The 12,500-nt window shown below is 42.1% G+C and overlaps 2 protein-coding genes across 2 annotated transcripts in view; both read right to left on the bottom strand.

The window, feature by feature from the left end:
* Positions 1-5,242, bottom strand: part of LOC135109080 (uncharacterized) — a 77,961-nt gene extending 72,719 nt beyond the window's left edge. The window contains exon 1 of the mRNA XM_064020138.1: positions 5,102-5,242. The gene's annotated coding sequence lies outside the window, so the exon portion shown is untranslated. The remainder of the gene's footprint in view (positions 1-5,101) is intronic.
* Positions 5,243-8,416: 3,174 nt separating this feature from the next.
* The window catches only part of LOC135109084 (uncharacterized protein DDB_G0271670-like), a 223,957-nt gene continuing 219,873 nt past the window's right edge, over positions 8,417-12,500 (bottom strand). The window contains exons 8-9 of the mRNA XM_064020144.1: positions 9,802-10,794; positions 8,417-8,521 (exon numbers count right to left, since the gene is read on the bottom strand). Coding sequence (XP_063876214.1) covers positions 8,518-8,521; positions 9,802-10,794 — 997 coding nt within the window. The 3' untranslated portion in view covers positions 8,417-8,517. The remainder of the gene's footprint in view (positions 8,522-9,801; positions 10,795-12,500) is intronic.

The raw sequence follows: 12,500 nt of genomic DNA on the forward strand, positions 1-12,500 counted from the left end.
TTAAGGTACATATAAGTAAGCGATTTTTTTTAGATGTTTCCTTAAAGGTGATAGCTGGTTCGAGGTTCATTACTTAGGACTACGAGTATATTTTTCTCTTTCATGATGCTCCTTTTAGCTCCCAATGACAAGACGACAGTTTTCATGAGTTATAACCATCAATTACACGTTCAAGAAAATGTTAAGAAATATGTTTTGTTAGAAGCGATGGCTATTTCAGGCTTCATTACTTAGAGCTATTTATTTGTTTTTTTTATTTATCTATTTTTTTTTTTACTCGTGATGCTCTTATTCACTTAAAAAAAATTCCAAAGTTATCACCATCAATGACATGTTAAAAAGTCTCTTCACTGCTCAACAATGTATTCCATAATGCCCTGCAACTTTTAACACACTCTGTACTACAGTGTCTTAAATACTTATGCAGCATTATAAAACAACCTTCACTTTTCTCCTCTGATCATTCAGTTAAATGTCATTATCATCAGTATCAAGACCATAAGAAAATAAGGGAAGCTGCAAGAAGCCTACACGTGGCAGTCCCTATATGAAACATACCAAGCTATTTCTACCCATCCTCTTTATCCATAAATGTCTAATCATCTTTTAAAGCTCCCTAATGAATCGGAATTAACAACCTGATTACTGAGTCTATTCCATTCACCTACCACTCAATTCGAGAAATAATTCCTTTCCATGTCTTTTAAATGTAACTTTTATTAAGACTGAACCCATTACCTATCTCCCTATCCCCATTACAGACCCTAAGAGTCTCGTTTACGTCACCCTTGCTATATCCTTATACCACTCATTATTCTAACACTCCTTTCACTGTTAACGAATGATGCCAATAGTAGTAAAAGGGTTAGAGATAAAGATGTATTTATGCTATATTGCCTGCTGTTTAGTGTAGTATTTGAGCAGCGTGCCCCCGTGTATAACGTATATATATGTATTGTATTTGTATTGTAGTACTCCATATGCTAACAAATGATGACCGTACTAGTAAAACGGATTAGAAGTAGAGATGTTTATGCCATGTTTCCTGCTGTTCGGGTTCACGTGGATTAGTGAAGCGTGTGAGCCGAGTGTTCCAGTGTGTTACCAGGCAGGCTGTGGAGGAAGAATAACTAGAAATATTTTACTCAGCTTCCTGCACACACACACACACACACACACTAGCTAGAAACATTGACCTTCTCCGTGCATTCCTTAAATTATTAAATGTCAGTTTCTGTCCGTCAATTCCTCTACACACACACACACACACACACACATTACCTTTACGTGGCATATTCAGAAAGTTTTTCTTAAATCACACAAAATACACACATAGACACAACGCCTCCTATCGAATTTCTATACCCAAGAAAGGTCACTATATTTTTTTTCTTGTTGCCTCTCCCTTTTTTTTTTTTTTTTACTATAAATGTTTGAGGCTTCTCTGTGACCTACTTTCGAGTTTTCAGTAGTGGTTGTGGTAGTAGTAGTAGTAGTAGTAGTAGTAGTAGTAGTAGTAGTAGTAGTGGTACTTGCTGCTGTTATTATTGTTGTTGTTGATGCAGCTGTTATCATAGGAACAACTGCCACTACCACTACTCGTACTACCACTACTACCTCCATACAGTTCGTGTGGCGAAGGGAAGTGATGAGTGGCGATGGTGATAATAATCGGTGATTACGCTGAGCAAATATTTGCAGTGATGAATGACGAACTGAAACACACACACACACACACACACATACACAGTCACAGAAAACGAAAAATCGAAAAAAAAAGGAAGAAAAAGACTTGACAACTCGATTACACGCCCCATCGCATCAACTTGACATGACTGACGTTAGACAACCGCTTTGCACTGAGGTCATCAACTCCACCTGCAAACTGAAGCACCGGGCACCACCAGGTAATTACGGGTCTTCATCATCACAAGGGCTAGATCTGTACTGTTCAAGCCAAAGTGCTCCGAAACTTGGTATGTAAACTGTAACGTGTGTGTGTGTGTGTGTGTGTTGTGTGTGTGTGAGAGAGAGAGACTAAAACACGTATAGTAACTAAAACACGTACAGCAACTGAAACACGTACAGGCTTCTTGCAGACAACTACCACTACCTAATTATCTCATTCCTCTCTTCTAGATAGGAAACTTAACCGACTTACATAGTTACTGAAAAAAAGATGACTGGCTGGGTAATATGGTGGCTGGTAAATGGCAACACGTAGTTGTTTTAAATAAAAAAAACGTATCGGCAAATTGACAGAGACAACTAATTTACTGACTGCATGGTTTGACTGACTGACTAACTGGCTTATTTATTGACTGGCTGGTTGACTTTTTGGCTGGTTTACTGAGTGGGTGGGTTGTCGACTAGCTGACTGACTAACATCCTGACGGACTTATTGACTGAAAAGCTTGTTGACTGGCCGACTGAGAAACTGACTGATTGATTCAACTACTGACGGGTTTGAATGTTTGCCTAATATACGAAATAGCTGATGGAGTAAACATTCCTTTGAACCGTCCATTGAAAGGTAGAGCCGCTCCTGGAAATGGCAAGAATGAGAAAAAGTAAGACCAACACACACACACACACACACACACACACAAACGAAAAAAAAAAAAAAGTTAGGGAGCAAAAAAAAGAAAAATCCAGTAGGGAGGGCGGTGGGTCAGAAGAAAATAAGTGGAGTCAATAGAAAGAAGGATAATCTTAGGATGTGTGTGTTGCCTTGTGAGACTTTTGGGCGGGTCCTTGAGCCTAACCGCCTTTCCTGGGGACCCTTCTCTCAATGGAGGATTGTGTTTGTCGTAGATTTTCTTTATAAATAGATCAGGCTTCTATGTATCAGCGTTCTTGGGTCATATGAAGATAAGCCATCCCAGCTACTCTTGGTATTGGTGGGTTTGATTAAATTTTCTATCTTTCAGCGTGTATTTTTATCTGTCTGTCTATCTATCTCTCTACCTACCTATTACTGTCTGTCTGTGTCTGTCTATCTATCTGTCTATCTTTGTTTATTTATCTGTCTGTTCCTGTTCATTCATTTATCTCTATTCATCTATTTACCTATCCATCTATCAATATCTGTTCACGTGTCTATCCATCTAGAGATAACCTTAATTACCTAATCCAGTCTAACTTATCCCAAGTATACGTGAGAAGCTTGACCTACGTGTGATGCGATTTCTTTATGTTTGAGTTTTCCTTGTTCTACTACTCACGTTATTACTGTAAGTGTATAATAACCTAAAGTCACTTATTTTTTTCCGTCCCGTGCAGTTTATGTTGCCTGCTCCATCGCACCATCTTTGAAAAGTTCGCTTACATCCCACCGATCACTGAGACAGCACGTCCTGCTCCGGGGACGGTCACACCTCCCTATGCACAAAGACTTTCTTATCTCGGCACAATTTATCACTCTCGAGGATTATAATTAATTAAGGGAATCTCCATCATTTACACCAAATGAGACAGCCTTTTATGGCAGCGTGCATAATTATCCACTTTTTCTCAAGTTCTCTCATTAACCACTAATTTATCGCTAGCAGGAGCTCAACAAGACGACTTTTAAAGCACAGTTCACTATATGATCATTTTTCACTTCCTAATGCCAGCAGCTTTACCTTCCGCCTGGAATCTGAGCTTTGGTGCTTTCAGTATTTTCTTAATTACTTTCATTAGCAAGTGGCTTAACGGAAAGAGCTTTGTGGTACGTCCCTTACAATGCAGTTTCTCACGTATTAGTAACTAAACCTTCCACTTCGAAACAAGAACTTTGATGCATTCGGTATTTCCCAATTCTCTTTCATTATTACTAATTCCTAAGACCACGACCTTTCAAGCACAATTCAATATACATTATATCGTCACTTCATCAAGCTTTACTTCCAGTTTCGAATCTCAGCTTTTGTGCATTAAACTTTTCCTCAACCACTTTCACTTGGTAATCATGGGTGACTTGGTATACTTTATACACGAATTTTTTTTACACGAATTCTGTTTAACACGGCTTAAAAAAAATAAATGAATTTATACGAGGTTTTCACTTTAGCACGATCTAACCAAACTACCTCTCGGCAGCATTGCTCATTCGCACTCTATGTACATACATACATACAAACATACGTAAATATTACGGGAATGTTTTACAGTTTCTCCAGCATTTCTGTTGTTTTTCCTTATATTTGAAGTTGGGATTAATAAACAAGAATAAAATGTAGAGATTAGTATTATTCATTTACCATATACTCACAGATTTTAAGTGAAAAATGATGCAATCTAATCTCCGAACCCTTCTTTTCCCATTAGTTTTATGTTTCTTTCTTTCAGTATTTCTGTCCCTATGTACCGTGTAAACCGAGTCACCTGTATTTATCGCCAGGTAGGAGTTAATCTCACTACACATACAGTAACTTTTAAACTTATTATAAACCCCACATTTACCTTCCGTTTCGTGTTTGAGTACATAGGCTTTGGTTGTACATTCAACTTTTCACGGCAACAAGTCTCACTAACTTCAGTACAGCGTTCAACTTTACAGATTTCTGAGTCTGTCTCACATAACAACGCGAGGTATGCATGCTCGGTTCTCTCACAACTTCTGGGTGCATAACTCGGCACTGCCACCGCCATGACGGGCTGTTACTGAAGCGATATTGGCGGCGTGAAATAATTACCATCCCCTGATAGAAATGCAGTGACGCCTGGCATAACGAAGCTGAACTGTGCCCGAGATCAGCTGCTTCACTTCAGTAAATGCGACCAACGAAAGCTTCTACTTAAGAGAGAGAGAGAGAGAGAGAGAGAGAGAGAGAGAGAGAGAGAGAGAGAGAAGGGGGGAGGAAAAGGCAGTCACTTAAGTAGGTAGTTAGGTAGGTGGTTTGATGAATGGATAGATATATCGTGTACAGATAAAGATAGACACACAAGCAGATAGATATATAACCGTTTTGCCCAAAAGATCACAAGAATAGTAAGAAACGCAGTCTGTTTCCTTACTAGATTAAAGTACCAGAATATTTACCTTGTGGTGGATCGTCGTCAGTCTGCTGCATAACCTCAAATATCCATAAAACAACACATGCAACGTTTCACTCACCAGATGTCTTCACGGGACCCTTCTGTATGCGTGGGAACCCTTCAGTGGGGCGTAATGAAAGCAGGGAAGCACAAAGCACAAAAACAAAGCAGTTACCCAGCACTACGTGACCCGCTTGATGGCGTGAGACAAACGAACGTGTAGTTGTTCGACTTTGGTGTGTGTGCTGACTGTTTTGGTGATCAGGTAATGGCAACATTGAATGCACCTATAGACAGATCTGATTGCATTTAGTTATGTTATATTTAGTTTAAACCCACTAGGGAGTTATTTGAGCGCAAAGTACCAAATAAAATATCATGGATGTAGATATATGATAAGAGAATTAGCTAAAAATGTGTGTATAGTCATGTCATCACGCAGCAACTGTTCCCGCATGGCTGCCTCAGTTGCCAATACGCCGATAAGGTTTATTGTGATGGATCTTCACTATGATATGCAGCTTGGAAATGGCCATTATATACACATTGAGGGGCCGCGCAGGGTGAGGGATGGCAGCCGGGCCGAAGCGCTGCCCTAATAACAGCAGAGAGTAGAGATTAATAATGCGGTACGATAATTATATAATGCCGCGTACGATTACCTCAACCTGCAATAATTGAAGAAAAAAAAAAGTATCAACAAATAAATAAAATAAAGTCAATCTATGCGGAAAAAAAAAAATCACTAACATATTGAGAGGAAACTAAAACATAAGCCAATAAACTTTACGAATAACTACTGAGCAAAGACTCCACTCCTAATCTTCCAATATGGGGGAAAAGTGAATGTCATTTTCGCGAGTATGTGCCTCATTTAGGGACAATCGCTGGAGGGATGGAGGGAGGAAAGGATTAAAGGCGGAGGGAAACCGTACGAGAGGGAGGGTGCGAGGTGCAGACAGATGGAGGAAAGAGGGAGGGAAATATATATGGAGGAAAGAAGGTAAGGACGGAACGCGTAGATGAAAGAAGGGAGGAAAAGAGCACAGGAGAAAGGGAAGGAAGGAAAGAGGAAAATGTACGGTATGTGGAAAGAGATGGAGGAAAGGAAAGGGTGAAGGAGGGAACGAAAGACAGAAGAAAGGGAAGGAAGGGAAGGAGGGACAGGAAATGAGGGAAAGAGAGTTGAAACGAAAGAAGGCCAGGGAGGCGAGAAGAAGAGGGAAAGAATGGTAGGATGCGAAGGGAGAGAGGGGACGCGAGAGGAAAGGAATCAAGAGAGGTGGGGGGAAGGGAAAGGAATGGAAGGGAGGCATTTAGCAAGGAAATGGTTTGGTGCCTGGTCAGTTAGATTATTGCCGCGTAAAATATGTTGGCAATGCATCAGTAATTCTACCGCGATAACTTTATTTACGAGGGGAGAGAGAGAGAGAGAGAGAGAGAGAGAGAGAGAGAGAGAGAGAGAGAGAGAGAGAGAGAGAGTAAACGCACTTGGATGATTTAATGATTAGAATAATGAGTATTTTATTACTTATATTACTAATTGAATCAAGAGCAGCAGCATTTACACCATAAAGAACACAGGCGCTTCACTATTGTTTATTTTTGTCTGTTATTCATATTGCTGTGATAAACAGTATTGATTATGCTACTAACTGATTCTATTAATGCTGTGGTTGTTGTTATTGTGGTTGTTGCTGTTGCTACGACTGTTAATGTTCTATCCTTTCCACACTACAATTACCATTACTGCTACTACTACTACTACTACTACTACTATTACCATCGGCACAACTTTCCCTGGCGACATTATCGTTATTACTTTTATCAGTGTTACTACTGTTACTTTTAAAATAAGAACAACTGCAGCACGAGCAACAACAGGAACAACAACAATTACTACCACCACCACAACCATCCCTCCAGCACTCCCACCATAACGCCTGCGTGGTAGGAATATGAGGTTATCTGAGATCACTCGCTCACCAATTCGCTACTCTAACAAGTTGATGGGAAGTGACACTGGTTTATCCACAGAGGAGGGGAAGGAGGAGGAGGAGGAGGAGGAGGAAGAGTAGGAGGATACTTCTCAAGCCACCAAAATAGGATTCAAGATTACCTTCAGAGAGAATTCCATTGTGTTATAATGTGGGTACGTGTGTGTGTGTGTGTGTGTGTGTGTGTGTGTGATTAAGGACTTCTATATAAGAAAATTTTATTACAACCACCACTATCATCACCAAAACATCAAGAGCAACACCAACAAAGACTACTACTACTACTACTACTACTACTACTACTACTGCTGCTAGTACTACTACTATTACACACACACACACACACACACACACACACACACACACACACACACACAGAGAGAGGAATGAAATAAAACACTCTTTTCTTACTTTTAAGGTACAAAACTATTTATGCTAAACGTCCATATTTATAAAATAGCTATTGCCTGCCCCTGCCCCCTGTGCCTTGCTGGAGGGGGAGGGGAGGGGAGAGGAAGGGGAGAGGGAAAGGGAACTGTTAAAAAATACTCTATCGTGATGTGGATCTGGTAAGGCTACGCGGATTTACATACATGACGATACGTACACACATACACAGGTTACACACACACACACACACACACACACACACACACACACACACACACACACACACACACTCACACACACACCAGTCGCCACTCTTTCCTATGTGTACACAGTAACTGATCTACTATTATAGTATATGTACGTATTAGACGAGACAGTCATAGATTACGGACACGGACATAATTATAGTTCGTAGATAGCCTAAAGAAATGGTTCATAATTGTATAGTAATAGTGATGATGATGATGATGATAATAATGATAATAATAATAATAATAATAATAATAATAATAATAATAATGATAATAATAGATAAATAACTTGAGAATATGCAAGTAGTGTCTCTTAGATGCGCGTACACACACACACACACACACACACACACACACACACACACACACACACACACACACACACACACACACACACACACACACACACACACACACACACACACACACACACGAGTCACTCTATATAAAATCACCTCGATATAACGAAAACAACCTCGTTATAGTAAACAGCAGCATCTTGTTAAAACATCGTCAACGCAATTAACGACAAAACTACGCCATATTTCTCAACTGTTTCAATTATAACTTTATTAAACTTCAACATTTTATAAAGTATTCACTTATTATTTCACAAACATTAAAAAAAAAAAAATTATAATTCTTCTTCCTCCTTCTTTGTCTTTCTTCTCGTTTTTTTTCTTTTCTTCTTTCATTTCTTTCTTCGGGCTGATTTTTCTTCTTGATTTTTGTTTCCTCCTCCTTCTTCTTTTCCTCTTTCTTCATTCCTTCTTCTTCTTCTCCTCCTCCTCTTCCTCTTTCTTCTTCTTCTGCTTCTTCTTCTTCGTCCTCCTCCCTTTTTCTTCTTTTTTCCACCTTCAACTAAATCCAACAGTATCATTTAATTACTGTGATCAAATATACTCTCTCTCTCTCTCTCTCTCTCTCTCTCTCTCTCTCTCTCTCTCTCTCTCTCTCTCTCTCTCTCTCTCTCTCTCTCTCTCTCTCTCTCTCTCTCTCTCTCAATACAGTACAAGTAAAAAAACAAAAAAAAAACAACAACTCGCTAAACACCTTACATCATACTCTAGTATTACACACATCCCCTAAAAATAAGTAATTAAAGAAAATTGACAAAATACCAAAAAGAAAACAAAAAACCAAAGTGAATGAAGTCTTAAGAATACGTAATGAACAAAATGCATACGAATTTCTTTCATACAATACAAAGAATAAGAAAATTAACGATTTCAAAAAATAATAATAATAATATTAATAACAATAATAATAATAATAATAATAATAATAATAATAATAATAATAATAATAATAACAATGATAACAATAATAATAATAATAATTTCTCACGCTCACACAACACTATTTATATCACCAATTACGTGTCATCCTTCTCAGGCACTAACAGGTAGCGAAATAGCCAATGGTAACCGTGGAAACCCATTGCGAGAGTTCTGATTGGGCCTTAACTTGACTCGCTGCTACGCCCCGAAGCTTACGTGTTCCCTCGGGGCGGAAGGGAGCAGACAAACTAGAGAGAGAGAGAGAGAGAGAGAGAGAGAGAGAGAGAGAGAGAGAGAGAGAGAGAGAGAGAGAGAGAGAGAGAGAGAGAGAGTGTAGTTCTCTCAAAGGACATCCAAGTCAGGAGGGAGGGAATCTCTCTCTCTCTCTCTCTTTCTCTCTGTGTGTGTGTGTGTGTGTGTGTGTGTGTGTGTGTGTGTGTGTGTGTGAAGACGCGCTACACAGAGACAGGTACTACAGTTGATATGCTACAGGATACGTCTACCTGTCACGATATGTCTATTTGTTACGATATGTACGTGTTGGCAGCACTTGTGTGTATATATGTATGTGTATGTATATGTATGGGAGGAAAGTTTAGGTGAGGGAAGAGGGCGAAATGAGGAAGTGGAAGAGGGAGAGGGGGATAGAAGGAGAGTAAGACTGGGAGAGTGGGAGGGTGGGGGGAAGGGAGGGAGGAAAAGGTGGGATGCGTGCATACCAGTCGTGTCCTGCAGCTTTTTATTCTCACGAGTCACGCGGGGAAGTCCAGGTGAAGCAGTCACACACACACACACACACACACACACACACACACACACACACACACACACACACACACATAGTGACTCACTCTCACTCACTAAAAGTGCGCCGTGGAGAGGCTCCTGAGGGAGTACTTGGCGCTGGTGCCGAAGGGGTCAGCGAGAGTGCCGCTGATGGTGAAGATGGAACAGCGTGGCGGGCGAGGGGGGCAGGGGGGATGAGGCGACGATTGCTGCGTTTCCTCTTCGCTTTCCGAATAGCTGTTGTGACACTTCTGGGGTGCGGCAGGGGAGGCGGGGGCGGCGGGGGGTGGACTAGGCGTTGCGTGGCCCGCCGGAGAGGAGCCGTCCTCAGCCTGACTCCAGGTGTCGTAGTCATCAGGGGGCCGCGGCCCCTCCTGGAGGTGGATTTGGTGAGGAGAGGCGTCACAGGGCCACGGCGCGGCCTCCTCCTCGGGGATCTGTGTGCCTGGTGGCCGCGTGGTCTCGCCGTCGCGATGACTGGAGCGCAGGATGGCGTTGAGACGAATCTGCAGTTCGTCACCGACGGAAGCACAGGCTGGCGCCCGCCTGCCCGGGGAGAGGCCGCCCCGCCCACCCTGCTGTGACCCTTCCTCGCGTGCCCTCACGAAGGAGTGGGACACCGCCAGGCTGTCCTCCAGACGCCTCGTGCATCTCAGGAAGATCGGTTCGATGTGTTTGACCCGCTGGGTGGCGGACGAGGGATCGCCGCCCCCCGCCAAGGCACTGGCCTCTTCCTCTCCCACGCCGGGAGCTGCTGACACCTCGCTCCCGTCAGCTCCGCCCTCCTTCCGCACCTCACATATGGAGGAGCTGGAAGATGGGGAGGAGAAGAGGGAAGACGGGGAGGAGCAGGAAGGTGAGGAGGACACGGAAGGCGGATCTTGGAGTGCCGCCTCAGGAGGGCTGGCGGCGATGACTGCTACCTTAGAGGGCGCCGTGGAGACCGAGGGGGCGAAGGACGATGATGACGAGGAACTTGAGGAGGAGGATGAAGAGGAGGAAGAGGAAGAGGAGCGGGTGCGTTCGTCTCGCACAGAGGCGGAGATCCTGTGGCGCGACACACGAGCCCTGGAGGAGAGAGAAACAAACCTGGCTAGTCACCGCCACACACCACAGTAAGACCTGAGGCGTCGCCACGCGAGTCTGCGCCGCACCGCCACGCCATGTTGGGGGAGAGTGTTGTCATTACGTGCGACAAACTGTTCATTGCCGTGCTGGTAGACAATTCCTCGGGTAGCATTACTCCTCCGCAACATGGCAACGCGTCCAACTTGTGTGACGACAAATTCATTTTACAACATGAATGCACTATAGCGAATCTGGCAATATTAGCAAATAGAATTAAAGTAATAGCCTCAAAACTGTGGAGGCTCTCTCTCTCTCTCTCTCTCTCTCTCTCTCTCTCTCTCTCTCTCTCTCTCTCTCTCTCTCTCTCTCTCTCTCTCTCTCAGAGAGAATATCATATTTAAGCAAAATAAAATCGTTAAAACCATATAGTCAATCTGTCTGTCTCTTCGGTTGTCTATCTGCCTGCCTGCCTGCCTGCCTGCCTCCCTGTCTGTCTGTCTATCTGTCTCCCACACACACGCATACGCTCACAAAGAATAATAACATAAGTAAAAAAACGTAAAATAGTTAAAACCATATAGCTAATCTATCCCCTTGTATATTTGTCTGCCTTACTGCCCGCCTGTCTGTAAGTCTCTCTCTCTCTCTCTCTCTCTCTCTCTCTCTCTCTCTCTCTCTCTCTCTCTCTCTCTCTCTCTCTCTCTCTCTCATGTCCAGCCGCTCTGCCTTGCCTCATCTAAGCTGGCCAGGTAAACCCAATTTCCGTGGAGAGAGAGATCTCGGGATTAACCTGCGGCCATTCCCTCTCCTCTCCTCCCTCGGCCCCTGAAGGCAGCGCGGCGTTACGAGGACTCAGCGCCGCGTCAGACCAGTAGTACGAGTAGCATGGCAATGGACGTGATGCTGCTACTGTAAGTGACAGTGTTTCAGTGAGTAAGGGAAATGGTCTTTGAATGGATATCTGTATTCACTGGTGCGTCACTGAATTTATAAAAGGTCTCTGGTTACATTGATTTTTTACTCACTATTGTTTCAATAAGTAAAGGATGACAATCTCTAAGTATAGATGGCTGGCTTTCTTATTCACGAGCTCTTCATTGGTTAAAAGTCCCGGTATGTATCTTTTTTATTCATCACCGTTTCATTGAACATAGAAAAAGACCTTTGAATCGATTTTTCACTCATCGACTCTTAAATGAGTGAAAGAAAATGAAGCCTCGGATTAGATAATTTTTACCCATCTTCAATTAACTGAGTAAAGAAGAAAAGACCTCTGATTAGGTGTTTTTGCTCATCAGAAGAGAGAAAGAAAAAAAGCAGCTGATTCATTATTTTGTTCATCAGCACTTTACTAACTAAAGAAAGACAAGGCCACTGATTAGATGATTTTATTCATCAGCGCTTCATTGGGAAGATGAAAGCGCTTCAATAAGTAAAGAAAAAGGCTTTTGATTAGATTCTTTACTTACGCTGAATAAAAGATAAATTTGTACTGTACGCATACACAAATGTTAGACTTACTGTGAATTCCTTGATTATAGAAACGTCCTAAATATTTTTTGTTAGAGTAGACTAACAATTTCATGAGATATTATAATGCTTCCTTCTCGAGGCAGTTATTGTATTTAGGTAGAAAACTCATAAAATTTCAAGGAATTCTTCAATATTCCTTTCCACTGAGTTTCTTCCTTTTAAGCAGAAGACTA

The sequence above is a fragment of the Scylla paramamosain genome, chromosome 18 (assembly GCF_035594125.1).
Source record: "Scylla paramamosain isolate STU-SP2022 chromosome 18, ASM3559412v1, whole genome shotgun sequence".
In the NCBI taxonomy this organism is placed as follows: domain Eukaryota; kingdom Metazoa; phylum Arthropoda; class Malacostraca; order Decapoda; family Portunidae; genus Scylla; species Scylla paramamosain.